This window comes from Oryzias latipes, chromosome 23, assembly GCF_002234675.1.
Source record: "Oryzias latipes chromosome 23, ASM223467v1".
In the NCBI taxonomy this organism is placed as follows: domain Eukaryota; kingdom Metazoa; phylum Chordata; class Actinopteri; order Beloniformes; family Adrianichthyidae; genus Oryzias; species Oryzias latipes.
In genome coordinates this window covers 8,078,810-8,096,454 of record NC_019881.2, presented here as the reverse complement: position 1 = coordinate 8,096,454, position 17,645 = coordinate 8,078,810, and the positions used below count along the sequence as shown (strand labels likewise).

Below are 17,645 nucleotides of genomic sequence, written 5' to 3'. Positions count from 1 at the left end.
AAGTTATGTTAATAAAGTATTGAATTGTAAACACAAGAGAGCAAAACTCACTCATTGCCTCATCACTTCCTTGTGGACTCTCCGCTGAATGCAACAACTGACGAAGCTCTGGTGTTGAAGTGAGCTGCTTGGCCTCTTTGATAACGTTGCATCTAAAGATCGGGTCCCATTTCTGAAGCAGCCGGTTGGATACCTCGTCATTAAACAAGAGAATGAAGTCTTGATTTACCTATGAGAAAGAAAATATACTATCACCACATTCTGCACATTTCAAGTAGATCTCAAAATATCACTGCATACTAACCTATCCTTTGGTATCCAGGAATCTTGGGAAGATTGACAGGATGTCAAGCATTTTGTCTGAGTCATTGATGAGTTTTTGCCGATGCTGAAACGTCTCTCTCATCTTTCGAAAAATTTGCGTAGTGTCTGTGGCATAATTGAGCAAAGACATTGCCTCCTGACAAGCATCTCCATCCAGCTGCTGCTCCTCAACTACAACAGATCTCTGGAATTTAGGGCCCCCTGAAGAAAGGAACACACACACTTTAAATAAATTAGGCCCTAGTTGCTAATAGGTAAATGCAAAAAAAATTATATAATAAAAATCAGTCCAAGAGATTGTTCAACCAATCTAGTAAGAGGAAAGTGGCTTTCTAATGTCAGACATACAAACTACTTTTGTAAAAGAGGTGACAGCATACAAACCTAAAACCATCTTTGCTCTCTTCTACTACACTAGCTGACATAAGATGACCAGTTTGCAGATGTATTACCTCCTCCTTGAGAAAGGCCAGTGAGGCTATTTGAAGTGGTAGATTCTCGTCGAATCTTTCTCTGGATGGTCTTAAGACGCCAAGAAATGTATCCTGTACTGCTTGCAGCATCATAGAAGTGTTCCTGAAATGGAAATACATTAACACTTAGTGCATTGTCTGTCATTTTTAAGAATATCAGAAATCAAAATGCCCACCCAGAACCTAACAACACAAAACATAAATACTATCTCAACGAATATTACAATAATAATTATACATACGTAGCCTTTCTCGGAGTATGGGTCTTTCAGGGATGGAAAAAGTGTCACTATCCCAAGAGCATATTCTTCTCTAACAGCTTTAGTGGGGAGATGTCTGGGAAGGGATTCAATTGGGATTACTATAGTAATAGATAAACAGTTTTGATTCTTTTTTTAAGTCTACAAAAACTGGGCACATTACCCATGTTTATCAATCATGTGGGCCACTATTATATTGACCAGCTTTCTTCTGGTAGAATCTTTAAGAGTCTGTGATGCGTGATATTCTTCAAGGACCTCTTCACCACCTGAACTGGCTCCAAGTACAGCTTCGATCAACTTAGGGAAGACAAAAATTGTAATTAAACGGCAAAAAAAAATGTTGACAGAGATATTTGAACTTTGTTTCAACCTTTTTTGCAGAAACTGCATTGATTGTTCCTTCAACTCTTGATTTTTTCCTTGGGATCTCATCTAGAAGTACAGTTGATGCACTTGCACTTGAACTGAAGCTTGAGTCAGACCATTCAGATGGAGAGGACAAGGAGCAATCAGTAAACTCTAGGAGAAAAAATAAATTTCAGAAATAAAAAAAAATGTACAGCTTCGTTCAAATGTTGCAACATTTATTGCATCTTGTTGGATTCCACATTATACTACAAATTGTTTTTTTTTTCTGTAGACTGATTTGAGAGTTCAGGTTCCACCATTTGACACTGAATTGCTTCATGTAACTGACCCTTTACATTTCTCACCATCACTTGGGAAAACTGTTAAAACAACGCTGCCTTGGCTGACAAGGTCATTGAAAATGTCTTCGTCAACTTCTGTCCCTGTTGCATCTTTGTATACTACTTTTGCGTCAGGTGGCAGGCAAAACCTCTCGATGACTGGAAAAGATGAGATATTTCTGAGAGCACCTTTTAAGCCAGCACTATTCTCACTTCACAAATGAATAAACTAATTTGGATACAAAATCACCTACACAAAATGTATTTCCTCTTCAAACGAAATTTAAAAACAAACCTTTTTCATGCAGTTGCATGAAATCAAACTGTCCATCAACTTCATCCAGCTTTACATATTTCTGCTGTTGGCGGTAGCAAACCTGCACCAGCATTTTACTGAACCATACCAAAAAGAAAAGAACATGACAGAAATAAGCATTTTTTTAGCATACAACTTAAACAATTCAAGCTAAAATTAAAAACAGTCATATGGACACAGTAATAAACCTGTCAACTATGTTATCCACTACAGAGTTTTGAAACTTTTAAAACCCATGCAGTGGGTTCCAGAATGAGGTGTGTGTGTGAGCCATGTAATATGCAAAGTACATTATCTAATCACCAAGTCTGGTATATGTTAGGGTGAGCTTTCCATAAAAGAACAAAAAAATAGGGAGGGGGGGCATGCTGACACTGCTAACATGACTATCAAGACTTACCTCCTTCACTTAGGGTTTACCAGCTGAGACCCTCTGAAGCTGAAGAGCAACACCAATTGACCTACAAGAATTAGATTATAAAATTTAGTTACATTTACAATGTGGTGTAAATATTGATTAAAGCAAGGTTGGGTTATAAAATTCAATTATACTTAAGTAACCCCCCACCCACACAAAAAAATTTGACAGCCCTTACCAGCCCACAAAGATAGACTTCATAAATATTAGGTTAAATCATTGTCCATAGCTCTAAATAAAACAATTAAAATACAAAAAAAAAAAACTTGTATACATTTTGCTTGTAAAATGCATTTTGCAACACATACAGAGTATAATAAAACGACATTCCCTATTTAATTTCTGGGATAATCTACGTTCACATGACATCCAGCGATTACAAGCAGGAAAGGGTGTCTGTTGTGTCTGTCTTAAAATTTTGTCCCACCTGTAAAAATTTGTTTTTTAGTATGTAGTAACTTTTTGCAAAGTGACACTAAAAAATTCCTTCCTTCCACAGGACAGATGCAATTTTGAGTACGTTTTTTTTAAGGGATGCCACAACTGATTAAAAGTCAAAAATAGTTTTTTACATGATTCAAGCATACATGAAACTTGCTAAATAGTAAATAAATAAAATTATATAAATGCAGGAAAACACATTTTCCTAAAATGTAAAATAGTTATCTAAAACCCTTAACTGCATTCACACAGAACGTGATTTCGTGTGTCTGTGACCAAGTTAAGGCTTGCTGTTCCTGTAGTTCGAAAGGGAGTAGGCCTAAGCAAACAGGTGGCTTTATCATGTCTGTCTGTCCGCCAAGGTGGATGTGGAGCGCTCCAGCCCCATGGGCCCTGGAACAAACTGGCGACCTGTCCAAGGTTTCCCCCACCTTTCCTTAACAGTAATCTGACGTACTCCGGCAACCCCGCTGCTCCGAAAGGGATAAAGCGGGTTAAGAAGATGGATGGACGGATGGATGGAATTGTGACGTTGAGTCGCCATTTTGGATTTGTACTTCACCTGCTAATCGAGTCCCCGAAAACGTCAAGTCCCAGAGACGAGTCCCATATTGTTTAAAAGCCACAACCTCGCCAACTGTCTTTTTTTTTTAAACTCAGGCCGCGCCGCTGAAAACACACTGCGCTCAAATCGCGCCACAGATCCTCTACATTAACTTAACATTGAAACTCGAAGTCTGTGTGTGTAGCATTAGCTGTTCAGGTAAAGCTGCATTTACAACATTTGTGCGTGTAGTGCATTACAGAAGGCCACGGACGGGTTGGATGAAACCGCTGCGTGAAAGCAGCTTAACAGCAACAAAAAAGCGTAGAAAAGTTATACAATTCTCTCTAGATACATTATTGTATATACTAAGGGCCATTTAACAGTATTTTTTCCCCATAAATTAGTTTAACTTACCGCTTGTGAAGAACTTTTTCCAGCACTGATGAAATTGCCGCAGCTCATGGAAAATTACCACGTTGCACTTTCTTGCACAGGGTTTCCGAGGCAAAAGCCCAGGGGCCTTGACTCTCTATAGTGTCAAATGAACTTCACTTGGCCAAAATAACTCCAACACTGAACATCATTTGAATCGCAATGTGTTAAAATAACACTTCAAGAGTGTCAGCACCTTGTACTTTCTTGCACAGGGTTTCTGAGGCAGAAGCCCAGGGGCATTGACTCTCTGTAGTGTTAAATTAGCTTGATTTGGGTAACACTGATAAATAACCCCAACACTGAACACCATTTGAATCGCAATGTGTTAAAATAACACTTCAAGAGTGGAAATCAACTCTGGTTTGTTTAACCCCGAAATTTCAACTCTCCAGTTTTTGCTGTGTAGGAGTTGTATTTGTGACTGCAGAAGCAGAAGCTTGCAAAAATAATCAGAGGTCCATCGTTCAATTTTCAACCCTGCTTAATCCCTGTTGGGGTCACAGGCTTGCTTCAGCCTATCCCAGCAACTACTGGACAAAGAAAATTAAGAGACTACATGTGTTAAGACACATACAATAAATCTATCTGGCTGTATCCCCACTTTGCACTGTAATGGCTAGGATAGGCTCCAGTAACCCATGTGTCTCTCTCTACACCTTTCAAAGCCAGTAGAGAGGATGAACAATGCAGAAAATGTGTTTTAAACACACAACATACATGTCCATGAAAAGCATCTGAGGTTCTAAATAACTTTGTTTTTGATGTGTCCAGATAAGTCCGCATGCCTGAACATAATCCGGGAGGGACGACTAAACATGTCGGTTCTGTCTCCCTCCCTTCAGTGCTCATTGACTGGAACACTGGAGGGAAATGGATGAAGCTTCGGAACAGGCAATTTAACATATTGTAATTATGACCATGTTTCATTGCTACCCCCTCATGACATAACTTACTTTATTCATCATGTTAATGGAATCAATTACTCTAACTCCGGCACTAGCATCCCATTCTCTTGTTATGTTTCTTTTCTATTATTCAAGCAGCGAGACGAGAGAGCAACACTCTGACAAAGAAAATTTACAGAAGACAAAAAACAACGTTGCGCGGGGGGATTCTTACATGGTTTTGAGATATGGCTGCCTTATGGACCGAGCCGCCTCAGTCCCAAATCACAGAGCAAAGCCATCTGGCATTCATGACAGGCTAGTGCAAAATAGTAAAACTTTTCGACTAGATTTCAATCATAGTGCAGAATCCACACCCATCTCCTCCTGTTGGGCACTCATGGGACTTACTGCAGCTGGAAGTTAAAGAATTTTCTTCTTTCAAGCTCAGCCTTATTTCAGGCTGACAATTGGTCCAAAATTGAAGTCCCGCAGATGCATTTCCTAACCATTTATGAAGACTCGACTGCCAAAGCCTTGTTCTCTAAGTGCTGCTGTTAGAATTTCCACAAGGACACCACAAAGAAAACAGACTAAATTGTAATCACAGAAAATGTCAGAATTGATAAAGCAAATCGGAGTACCTGTCACACTGAAGGTCATTTAGTTAAAAAAAAACAATAAGAATGATTTACAAGAAGAGCACACTGGAGTTATTTTTTTTCTTTGGTGGTCAACTTTGTTTTGCAGATCTTACATGGTAGAAATATCAATACATGCTATTTTTCATGTAAAACCGGCATCCGTCTACGTCTCTGGTCCGGAGATCAGCCCCACCACAGTAGTAAAGCAAACTTCACTATGGTGCTGCTGGTGTGGGCTGGTTTGCAGTCTGCTGTGTGGAGCGCGTACAGCAGATGACTCAGCACACATCCCTGTGGGGAGCCTGTGCTCAGCATCCGGGTGGAAGAGAAGTAGGGGCCGAGTTTGACTGTCTGTGGTCTGTTTGTTAGGAAGTCCTTGATCCAGGTACAGGTGAGTGGGTGGAGTCCTAGGCAAGACAGTTTGCTGACCAGAATGTCAGGAATGATTGTGTTAAAGGCTGAGCTATAGTTAAAGAGCACCCTGGCGTAGGTGTCTCTGTGGTGTAGTGGGGAGGGTGATGGATATGGCATCCTCCGTTGATCTTTTTACCGGTGATGGTCGAAGTTTGGAGGAAGGCAGTCTTTGATGTGTCCTAGGAGCAGCCGTTCCAGACACTTGGTGATGACAGGTGTGAGTGCAACTGGACGGTAGTCCATGAAGCAGGCTGTGGATGACTTTTTGGGTATTGGAATGATGTTGGATGACTTCAGGCAAGCAGTGATGAAAGCCTGAGCTAGCGACAGGTTAAAAATCTTTGTGAAGACCTGGGAGAGCTGGTCGGCGCAGGCCCGCAGAACCTTCCCAGGAACTCCATCAGGTCAAGCCGCTTTCCTGGGGTTTACGCTGCTGAACATCCGTGCCACATCCTGTGTCTGCACAGTCAGGGGTTCGGAGCTGGAAGCAGAGTAAGGCTGAGGTGATGGGACTTCAGACGTCTGGTCTCGAAGCGCGAGAAGAACGCGTTCAGCTCTTCCGCTAGTGCAGGGCTAGAGTGTGCCTCGGTGCTCGTCTGTCCCCTGAAGTTGGTCAACTGTTGTAGTCACCGCCACACCTGGCGAGGGTTGTTGTTGGAGAGGTGGTCCTCTATTTTCATTTTGTAATCCAACTTGGTCTTCCTGATCCCTCTCCTCAGGTCGGCTCTGGCGGTCCTGTACAGATCCTTGTTACCTGACCTAGAGGTAGTGTCACGGCCTTTTAGTAGAAGCTTGACCTCTTTGGTTATCCAGGGTTTTTGGTTAGGAAAGACTCGGATGCGTTTCACTTCCGTGACAGTCCCCATACAGAAGGTGATGTATTCCATCACGGCCTCTGTGAATTCTGTCAGGTCCTAGTATTCAAAAATACTCCAGTCAGTGTGTTCAAAGCAGTCCTGGAGCTGGAAGAGTGCATCCTCGGGCCAAGTTGTGATGGTCTTGAAGAGTGAGGTTGAGTTACTTCTCAGAGGTGTGTAAGCAGGGGTTTAGAGCAGAGAGAAGTGATCTGACTACAAGGTGTGGATGATGAGTGACTTTGTATGCATGTTTAATGTTTGTGTAAACATGATCTAAAGTATTTTTCCCTCTGTTTGGACACTTAAAATGTTGGTAAAAGTTAGGCAGGACAGAATTCAGGTTGACCTGATTAAAGTCGCCAGCTATTATGTGTAAACCGTCAGGGTGAATCCTCTGTAGTCTGTGTATTGTTTCTGTTAGCAGTGAGAGAGCTATGCTAGCGTTAGGATCGGGTGGTATGTAAACAGCTGTGATTAGCACGGCTGTTAGCTCTCTGGGTAGGTAGAATGGACAGCATTTAACGGAAAGGGACTCTAAGTCCGGCGAACTATGTTAGTGGATTATTTGGCTGTCTTTTGACCAGTTATTTTGTATGTTCACACACGGGCCTTCCCCTCTGCTCTTACCCGAGGCTTCTTCGTTCTGGTTGCTGCGGTGAACAATACGGCTAGTTAGCAGGATAGCCGTGTTGGGAATCTGCGGGTGTAGCCAGGATTCTTATATAAGCAGCACACAGCAGTCAAGGACATGGCGGTTTCCATCCACGAGTGATTCCAGCTTGTCCATTTTGTTGTTCAGGGATCGTCCATTGGCAAGGAACATACTCGGAGGAGGAGGCCTATGGGGTTTTTACCTCAGTCTTTCCAGCTGGCCTGAGCGGTTCTGCTTCCTGTCTCTCCTCCGTCAAAATGACGTCTGATTTACTATTGTCTGTCTATGATGCGTCTCCCTTGTGTGGCGTGGGAAGTCCATGTCCAAAAGTTAGTTAGTTTACATTGTTTCTGTTGATCTTAGGTCTGTCCCTTCTTCCCCCGGCCTCAGGAGGAGTGGTTTGTCCTGCCAACCCTGTGTCGAGTAGTTTGACATGCTCTCTGTCATGCCATTTCAGCTATTTGGTTTTTCTTTAAGTTAAATAATAAAAGCCATTGGAAATTATTTTGAGTGTTTTTTTTTAAGTGTTCAGCTGAAGCTCCCCAAAGTGTTGGGGCCCCAGGCAATCACCTACTTTTGCCTGATGTTAAGTCCATCTCTGCTCACTACAACAGCAGGGACCTGGCATGGTCTCACTGTTTCGCAGATTTTTCAGTGCAATTTTGTGTGTAGTTTTTTATTTATTTCTTTTAAACAGTGCCTGTGTTGTGCATCTTGATTGTCTGTTGACCTTATCAATCAATTTCCTCTATGCTGTGTCCCCTGTATAGAATGTTTTCCGTTTCCCAAACTTACAGAAATCCTCAATATCCAGCAGATCTTTGTCTACATTCTACAAAACTGGACCAATTTTTTGTTGTTATTTTTATTTCACAAGAGAAAAAAGCATAAAAATGTGAATATCTGTCTGAGAAAAGTGTATAAAGTGTGTAGTGAGGTGCTTTGTGGCCTTAAAACATCTAAAAGACTTGTTAAAAAAATAAAGATGCATGGCTAATTTGCAGATTTCAAAGTTTATTTACAGAACATAACTCCATTGTATTTTCTTAAATTTTACTAACCTAATGCACCTTTCTGACTTGTTACGTAAACGTGACCTCAGCTTGTCAGTATATTGTAGGATTTCTATACTGACTGAAGATAATGTATAAAACCTATAACTATGGGAATTGAGATCTAATTATTGAAGCTTCAGTGTGTGAGGACAGGTCAAGATCCCGGTGCTTGTCGAACAGAGCCTTGAGAGGAGCCAAAAGGCCGTCTGTGTGTGTGTGTGATTTCCTAATTCGGACTCTTGTCCTTTTAGCGACCTCCTTCCCTGCCATTCCACGCCGAGTGATTATCAGGACAGTCGCAGGTTATTTCCTGAATTTGCAGATCAGATACCCTGTAGAATGTAATTGTACGGCTGCATGTAGGGAGATTCAGAGCTTAGGGTTCATGTAGAGATGGAGATCTCCTGGTGTGTGTGCTGTGTTGTGTTTGATAGTAAGTAATGACTTACAGAGTCTGTTCAGACAATCTGTTGCACATTTCGTAAAGCCTGATCTTTGGCTGTGGCTTATCCAGAACTGTTCTCCGCAATTACACAACACAATACTTACAGGTACCAACAGGAAGTGAGCTCTCTGATTCTCTGAGGACCAATAAAAGGATCTTACATTTGGAAGCAACACACAAATTATATTATACATAAAATAATGCAAAATTCTGATTTTTAAGGGCTTACATATACAAACTTATTACGAAAAACAGATTTTTAGAGGAACAAGACAATCACTTTGAAATAAAATTATAAATTTAGATGAATATGTAAGGTTACAACATGATAAAAAGTTTCTCTGTCATTTTGCCTTCAACAGCAGGTTAAATCGGATCTGTGTGTTTCTAGTTGTCATGTTGGGTGTGCCGACAACCAAAGACGTTGTGCATACATTCTGTTCTGGGTTTGCTCTTCTATTTTACCTTTCCAAAAAAATAAAAATCATATACAGTTCATTACTCCCTGGCAGCATAATGAAGCATTGTTTTTATTTTGTTTGATACCAATTCTGTTTATTTTATAATTCTGAGCTTATATTTCTACAAAGATTTGAATTTTGAGTTTCTGTCCTCAACTACAGACCTTTAGCTCCAGTGTTTATATTCTTTTGACCAGCATAACTCTTGAAACGTTTACGCATATAATGTAATTCTAGCGGATTCTGAAGTGGAGAGAAGCAGCCTTTCACTGATATGCGACACATTACAGTAGTAAAGTGCTTACACAATTGATTTAAATCAGCAGATTCTTTTACAAAGGAAAGCGGATTTGAGCCAATACACAAAGCTGCTTTTCTCTGCAACAGAATCAGCTCATTCGTGTTGATCGTGTAAACCAGGGGTTCTCAAAGTTTTTGTAGAGGAGGGCCAAATTAGGAACGTGACATTAGACTGGGGGCCAATTTTGGTTAAAGTATAGTCTTCCAAAAGGACAACGATCCAAAACACACAGCCAAAAACACTAAAGAATGACTAAGAGAAAAGCGTTGGACTATTCTGAAGTGGCCTTCTATGAGCCCAGATCTGAATCCCATTGAACATCTGTGGAAGGAGCTGAAACATGCCATTTGGAGAAGACACCCATCAAACCTGAGACAAGTGGAACAGTTTGCTAATGAGGAGTGGGCCAAAACACCTGTGGACAGGTGCAGAAGGCTCATTGAGAAATACAGAATCGTCTCATTGCAGTGATTGCCTCAAAAGGTTGTGCAACAAAATATTAGGTTATGGGTACCATCATTTTTGTCCAGCCCTATTTTCAATTTCAATTTCAATTTCAATTTATTTGTATAGCCCAAAATCACAACAACAGTCGTCTCGATGGGCTTCGAAGTAAAACATGGATCACGAATACAAAGAGTTCAATAGGAAAATACTAATATGAACTAACAAACTGACTAAGCTATACTGGCATCCCTGCCCTTAGACCCCCCTTCGCGGTAAGGAAAAACTCCCAAAAAAACGGATTCCGGAAAAAACGAAGAAACCTCAGGGGTGCCCACATGAAGGAGGGATCCTCCCCCAGGACGGACAGGCGATTTACCAGAACTCTTAGAGAAGAATTAACTTATCTAAATCTACAACTACATATTTAAAGTCCAGCAGACGAGCTTCATCCAGCTGTGGTTGGGGGGACAGTCAGAGGCGCGAGTCGAGCCGGAGACAGGAACCACATCCAGGTGTAGGAGCAGGAGCAGAGACAAGGTACTCGGTCAGGTACAGAGCAGAGACGAGCCAGAGATGAGCCAGAGGCAGCATCCACAGCCAGGTGTAGGAGCGGGAGCAAAGGCGAGGTAGACGGTCAGCAACTGGAGCACGGATGAGCCAACAGGAGTCTGGAAGCACTCCCACTCCCCAGGAGGGGAGAGGAAAAGAGGGACAATACATGAATCGCACTGCACCAAACAGAGGCATGGAGAACTAAATGATGAATAATGATCAAGAATGGAGAAGAGAGGAAGGGTTGAAGTAAAAGAGAAAAGAGGACAGAACCCCAGTGCACCATAGTTACCCCAGCTTCAACTTCTAGCAGCCTATTAAAACAAATAGTTACTATTAAGTTTAATTTAAACAAATTAACATTAAGTTAAATAATCTCTGAATACTAACTAGTCTGACAATAAGCCTGTCCAAAGAGGAATGTTTTCAGTCTAGCTTTGAATGTAGAAACTGAATCGGCCTCTCTTACATGAGCTGGGAGCTTATTCCATAAGACAGGGGCTTGGTGGCTAAACGCTCTACCTCCAACCGTACTTTTACTAATTCTAGGAACCACAAGCAGTCCTGCGTTTTGCGAGCGAAGTGTTCTTATTGGATGGTAAGGGACAATGAGGTCCTTAATATAGGACAGGGCCAGTCCATGTAAGGCCTTATAGGTTAACAGGAGGATCTTAAACTTAATTCTAGAATCAACTGGGAGCCAATGGAGCGAAACCAACACAGGAGTGATGTGATCTCTTCTGCTAGTTCGAGCTAACAATCTAGCTGCTGCGTTCTGAACAAGCTGGAGACTTCTTAAGGAACTCTTAGGACACGCTGCTAACAAGGAGTTACAGTAATCCTGTCACGGTGCCTGGCGGTCTCCTCCCCCCTCCAGCTCTGCCCTAATGTTCCTGATTGCCACCAGCTGCCATCACTCTCCTCATCATCTTCTGTGGATTCAAAAGGAGATCAACGCCACTACTCGACGCCAGTTTGTTACCCCTTATGGTGACTGCTCTGGTTCTAGCCTCGTTACAGCTTTGTTCCAAGTCTCTGGCTCTAACTAATTATTTGCTCCCTGTCTCAGGATCCTACCGCTCACGAGTGACGGCAGCACGGACCTTCCATTCTACGCCTCAGGAGCACGGAAACTCTCGGCAGCCGCTAACCGCTTCAAGACCCTCCAGCCACGCCACAGCCACGTCTAACCTGGACACTCCTCAAACCAGCCATCTTCACATCTGGAGCAAACAATAAATCCATTCTCATCCTCCACTTACCTGTCTTCCTTCTGGGTTGCAGCATCTGGGTTCCTCATCCTTGTGAAATCATGACAGAACAAACTGGCCAACTTCCGGACCCAGCTGATCCAGAGGGACTTCGTTTTGCCGTCAGCCAGCAAGGCATCGCCCTGGTCCGCCAAGCCGACGCTCTGTCGAAAGGAATCCTCTGCCCAACAGGAACTTTTTCGGCGCCTGGATGGTCTAACGCAAACTTTGATGAATTTAACTGTCCAGGGGGCTACCCCCGCACCATCACCTCCCGCTTCCAGCATCGCCGCAGTTTCCGCTTCCGGTCCGTCACCTGAAAACTACCGACTGCAGCCGGAACCATTCTTCGGCGACGTCGAAGCTTGTGGAGGGTTCCTGCTGCAATGTAGTCTCCTGTTCCAGCAAGCCCCGAGGTATTATGACTCCGACCTCAGCAAGATTACCCTGATCATAAACTCACTCCGCAATAAAGCGCTGCAGTGGGCTCAGGCTTTCCTGGCCGCCAATCCTGTCACCCACCTATCGTACGAGCACTTCATTAATGAATTCAGGCTGGTTTTTGACCAACCCTGTAAGCGGGAGGAAGCCTCACGAAAACTTCTGGCTCTTAAGCAGCGAAGTCGCTCAGTGAGCGACCACGTCATAGACTTCAGAATCCTGGCGGTGGAAGCCGGCTGGACGGATCCAGCATTGAGAGGGGTCTTCTATCAGTCTTTAAATGAAGTCATTAAGGACCACCTGTGTTCGCAACCAGAAACCCACTCTTTTGAGGAGCTCGTCACGGCGGCTCTCCGTTCGGACACCCGCTTACGTGAACGACAGCATGAAAGACCTCAGCCTCCACGCAGAAGTCCTGCTAATCCACCACAAGGTACGGCGGCACACATTTCTCCTATAACCCAGTCTGAAACCTCTCGCAGTCAGACCGACGAGCCCATGCAGATTGGACACTCCAAGCTTTCCGCAGAGGAGAGGCAGCGACGCCGGATCGAAGGGGCATGCTTTTACTGCGGAAAACCAGGACACCAGGTACACCAATGTAGCCTGCGTTTAAACTCCAAAACCCCCCGCTAGAGGACAGGCCGCGGGCGGGTCAAGTCTTGTCATCTTCTAAAGATTTTCTCTGCATTCCTGTCAAGTTAAGTCATGTTTCTGAAACTCTGGATCTCCACGCTTTGATTGACTCCGGCGCTGAACAGAATCTTATAGATCACAGCCTAGTTACTCGCCTGTCCCTGCCTACAGAGTCCCTTCCTTCCCCTATTAGAGCCGCTGGGTTGGGGGGTCAACACCTTTCGGTGATTACTCACCGTACGGAACCGGTGTTATTAATTACTTCTGGTAATCATAGAGAACTCGCCCGGTTCTTCGTAACTCAAACCCCCCAGAACCCCATTATTCTGGGGTACTCTTGGCTTCGTCACCACAACCCGCAATTTGATTGGGTCCATCGTCGTATTATTGGTTGGAGCGAGTTCTGCCTCGCTAACTGTTTGCAATCCGCTGTTCCACCCGCTAATTCTGCCTCCGTTAAATCTCCTGAGGAGATCGATCTGTCTAACGTGCCTAGTTGCTACCACGATCTTCACACCGTTTTCAGCAAAGTTAAGGCTGGTGCCTTACCTCCCCACCGGCCTTACGACTGTTCAATCACTTTATTGGACGGCGCTCCTCTCCCTAAAAGTAGGCTGTTCAATCTCTCTGGCCCCGAGAAAGCCGCTATGGAGGTTTACATTCAAGAGGCACTTTCCTCGGGGCACATTCGTCCTTCTTCCTCCCCTGTCGGTGCAGGGTTTTTTTTTGTCGAGAAGAAGGACAAAACCCTCCGACCGTGCGTAGATTATCGAGAACTAAATCAGATCACGGTAAAAGACAAGTATTCCCTTCCGCTCATCAGCTCTGTCTTTGACTCGATTCAGGAGGCCCGTATCTTTTCCAAGCTTGACCTACGAAATGCTTATCATCTCGTACGGGTCAAGGAGGGTGATGAATGGAAAACCGCTTTCAAAACTCCTCTCGGTCATTATGAGTATCTCGTCATGCCATTCGGGTTAACAAACGCTCCTGCCGTGTTCCAGCGCCTCATAAACGACGTTCTACGGGACTTTATCGACCGCTTCGTTTTTGTCTACCTTGACGACATACTGATCTACTCTAAACATCCTGATCAGCACAGAAACCACGTTCGTCAGGTACTCCAACGATTGTCTGAAAATCAGCTTTTTGTCAAAGCCGAAAAATGTCTGTTTCATTCCACCGTCGTCCCCTTTTTAGGGTACATCTTCGAGGCAGGTAGCATTCGACCCGACCCCGCTAAAATCGAGGCTGTTTCCAAGTGGGAACCCCCTACCACGCGTAAGAAACTTCAGCAATTTTTAGGGTTCGCTAATTTCTATAGGCGGTTTATTAGAAATTACAGCTCCATCGCGGCTCCCCTCACGCGACTCACTTCCACTGTTCGGGCCTACCAATGGAACTCGGATGCCCAAGAAGCTTTTGACACTCTCAAGAACCTCTTCGTTACAGCCCCCATACTAATACAACCCGACCCAGCTAGATAATTCGTGGTCGAGGTTGACGCCTCCGACTCAGGCGTCGGGGCAGTATTATCTCAGCGGGAAGAGTCCTCCAACAAATTGAAGCCCTGCGCTTTCTTTTCTAAGAAACTGACCCCTGCTGAGCGCAACTATGATGTGGGCAACCGTGAACTTCTCGCTATTAAATTAGCATTGGAAGAATGGCGACACTGGCTGGAGGGTGCGGTTCATCCATTTATTGTCTGGACTGATCACAGGAACCTTTCATATCTTCGCTCCGCCAAGAGACTGAATTCCCGTCAAGCCCGCTGGTGCCTGTTCTTTGACCGTTTCAATTTCACCATAACCTACAGACCAGGAAGCCGCAATATTAAGCCCGACGCCCTCTCACGGAAGTACTGCTCCTCTGATGACCAGGACGGCACCACGAACCCCATCATTCCCTCCACCTGCATCGTTGGAAACGTTACCTGGGACATTGAGAATAAAGTGATGCAAGCTCAAGGTGAGGAACCCAATCACCCAGAACCTCCTGACGGAACACTTTATGTACCCCGATCTCTCAGGTCCGACGTCATCACGTGGGCCCACGCCTCACGTCTTGCCTGTCACGGCGGGTTCACCAGGACTCTCTGCCTCCTCCGTCGGCGTTTTTTCTGGCCCTCCATGACTAAGGACGTTAAGGAGTATGTGGCTGCCTGTAGCACCTGCGCCCGCTCCAAGACCTCCAACTCACCACCGTCTGGTCTCCTCCATCCGCTGTCCACTCCCGGGCGTCCTTGGTCCCACATTGCCCTGGACTTTGTAACCGGTCTCCCTCCTTCTCAGGGAAACACGGTCGTCCTCACCGTCATAGACCGCTTCTCTAAATTTGTCCTTTTCATCCCGCTCCCACAGTTGCCCACGGCCACCGAAACCACGGAGATCCTGGTCCAGCATGTATTCCGTCACCATGGTATTCCTGTGGACATTGTCTCGGATCGGGGCCCCCAGTTTGTCTCCCAGGTTTGGAAGGCTTTCTGTGGGGCCTTGGGGGCCACAGTCAGCCTGTCCTCAGGCTATCATCCCCAATCTAACGGCCAAGCTGAAAGAGCTAACCAGGAGCTCGAAACATCACTGCGTTGTCTCGCCGACCGGAACTCCTCTGACTGGTCCAGGTATCTGGTTTGGGCCGAATATGCGCACAACACTCACCCCTCTTCTGCCACAGGCCTGTCCCCGTTCGAGGCTGCTCTGGGGTTCCCGCCTCCGCTGTTTCCTTCCCACGAGTTAGACCTCGCTGTCCCCTCTGTTCAGGACCATCTCCGCCGATGCCAGAGCATCTGGCATCAGACCAAGGCTGCTCTGCTCCAGACTAAGGAGACCAATCGCCGTACGGCCAACCGTCATCGTGTGGTGGGTCCTACATATCACCCTGGTCAGAAAGTCTGGTTGTCATCCCGTAATATTCCTCTTCAGGCCACCTCCCGCAAGCTCGCCCCCCGCTTCATCGGTCCCTATACTGTGGAAAAGGTCATCAATCCCACCTGTGTCCGCCTCCGCCTCCCAGCGGCTCTCAAAGTCCATCCCACCTTTCATGTCTCTCAGGTCAAGCCTGTCGTTGACAGCGCGCTTTGCCCGCCATCCGCCTCCCCTCCACCCGCCCGGCTCATCGATGGTGCCCCGGCTTATACGGTCAGTCGGATTTTGGATGTCCGCCGCCGGGGTCGCGGCCACCAGTTCCTCGTGGATTGGGAGGGTTACGGTCCGGAGGAACGCTCTTGGGTCTCCCGTTCCCTGATCCTGGACCGTGCCCTCCTTGCTGACTTTTTCCGTGCCCACCCGGATCGGCGTCCCGGACCGCCTGGAGGCGGTCGTTGAGGGGGGGGTACTGTCACGGTGCCTGGCGGTCTCCTCCCCCCTCCAGCTCTGCCCTAATGTTCCTGATTGCCACCAGCTGCCATCACTCTCCTCATCATCTTCTGTGGATTCAAAAGGAGATCAACGCCACTACTCGACGCCAGTTTGTTACCCCTTATGGTGACTGCTCTGGTTCTAGCCTCGTTACAGCTTTGTTCCAAGTCTCTGGCTCTAACTAATTCTTTGCTCCCTGTCTCAGGATCCTACCGCTCACGAGTGACGGCAGCACGGACCTTCCATTCTACGCCTCAGGAGCACGGAAACTCTCGGCAGCCGCTAACCGCTTCAAGACCCTCCAGCCACGCCACAGCCACGTCTAACCTGGACACTCCTCAAACCAGCCATCTTCACATCTGGAGCAAACAATAAATCCATTCTCATCCTCCACTTACCTGTCTTCCTTCTGGGTTGCAGCATCTGGGTTCCTCATCCTTGTGAAATCATGACAAATCCAGCCTCGACGTAACAAATGCATGGATGAGTTTTTCAGCATCCCTCTTAGAAAGTATATTTCTGATCTTAGCAATATTCCGCAGGTAAAAAAAGGCAGTTCTACATGCCTGAGATATGTGAGCCTTAAATGTAAATCCTGGTCAAGTAAAACCCCAAGGTTTCTAACTGTGGAATTGGGGGTTATACTTATGCTATCCAGGGAGACTATCTGAGCAGACAGAGCATCTCTGAGGTTTTTAGGACCAAGTATAATGAACTCAGTTTTTTCTGGGTTCAAGAGGAGGTAATTAATTGTCATCCAGGTCTTGATGTCACTGATGCAGGCGTTCAGTTTCTCTATCTGGTCATTCTGGTCAGGCTTTATGGATAAATACAAATGCGTATCGTCGGCATAAAAATGAAAATTAATGCGTAAACAGGATCGGTCCCAAGAATGAGCCCTGTGGGAATCCATAGTTGACTCGAGTGCACTGAGAGGAATGGCCATTTACACTAACGAACTGATACCTATCGGACAGATAGGATTTAAACCACTGGAGAGCAAATCCTCTGATCCCCATGTCCTGCTCTAATCTATGGAGTAAAATACCGTGGTCGATAGTGTCAAAGGCTGCACTGAGGTCCAACAGGACCAGAATAGAAAGTAGTCCCTTTTCTGAGGCCAATAACAAGTCATTAGAGACTCTAACTAGTGCAGTTTCCGTACTGTGGTGGGGTCTAAAACGCGACTGAAAGTCTTCAAAGTGGCTGTTGTCCTGTAGGTGGCAGTAAAGCTGCTTAACTACAACTCTTTCTAGGATTTTAGAAATAAAGGGCAGGTTTGATATCGGTCTATAGTTGGCCAAGATGCTAGGATCCAAACTGGGCTTTTTCAGAAGAGGTTTA

General features: G+C 45.3%; 1 protein-coding gene across 1 annotated transcript; it reads right to left on the bottom strand.

Moving 5' to 3' along the window:
* Nucleotides 1–304: 304 nt before the first annotated feature.
* LOC111946973 lies at nucleotides 305–4,107 on the bottom strand. The gene is made up of 8 exons (XM_023952686.1): nucleotides 3,886–4,107; nucleotides 2,466–2,526; nucleotides 2,045–2,142; nucleotides 1,431–1,579; nucleotides 1,221–1,357; nucleotides 1,040–1,133; nucleotides 777–900; nucleotides 305–525 (listed from the first exon to the last, which is right to left on the bottom strand). Exons 3-8 carry the CDS (start codon nucleotides 2,136–2,138, stop codon nucleotides 305–307), a joined length of 819 nt encoding a protein of 272 aa, XP_023808454.1. The 5' UTR covers nucleotides 2,139–2,142; nucleotides 2,466–2,526; nucleotides 3,886–4,107.
* Between the last annotated feature and the right edge of the window lie 13,538 nt (nucleotides 4,108–17,645).

Excerpts from the sequence above, each read along its gene's own strand:
- LOC111946973 (XM_023952686.1), bottom strand. The coding sequence starts at position 2,138 with ATGCTGGTGCAGGTTTGCTACCGCCAACAGCAGAAATATGTAAAGCTG. Across the intron at positions 1,134-1,220 it reads CACATGATTGATAAACATGG|ACATCTCCCCACTAAAGCTG; the intron begins GTAATGTGCCCA and ends ATCCCTTCCCAG. Across the intron at positions 526-776 it reads TGGCCTTTCTCAAGGAGGAG|GGGGCCCTAAATTCCAGAGA; the intron begins GTAATACATCTG and ends TCCTTTCTTCAG.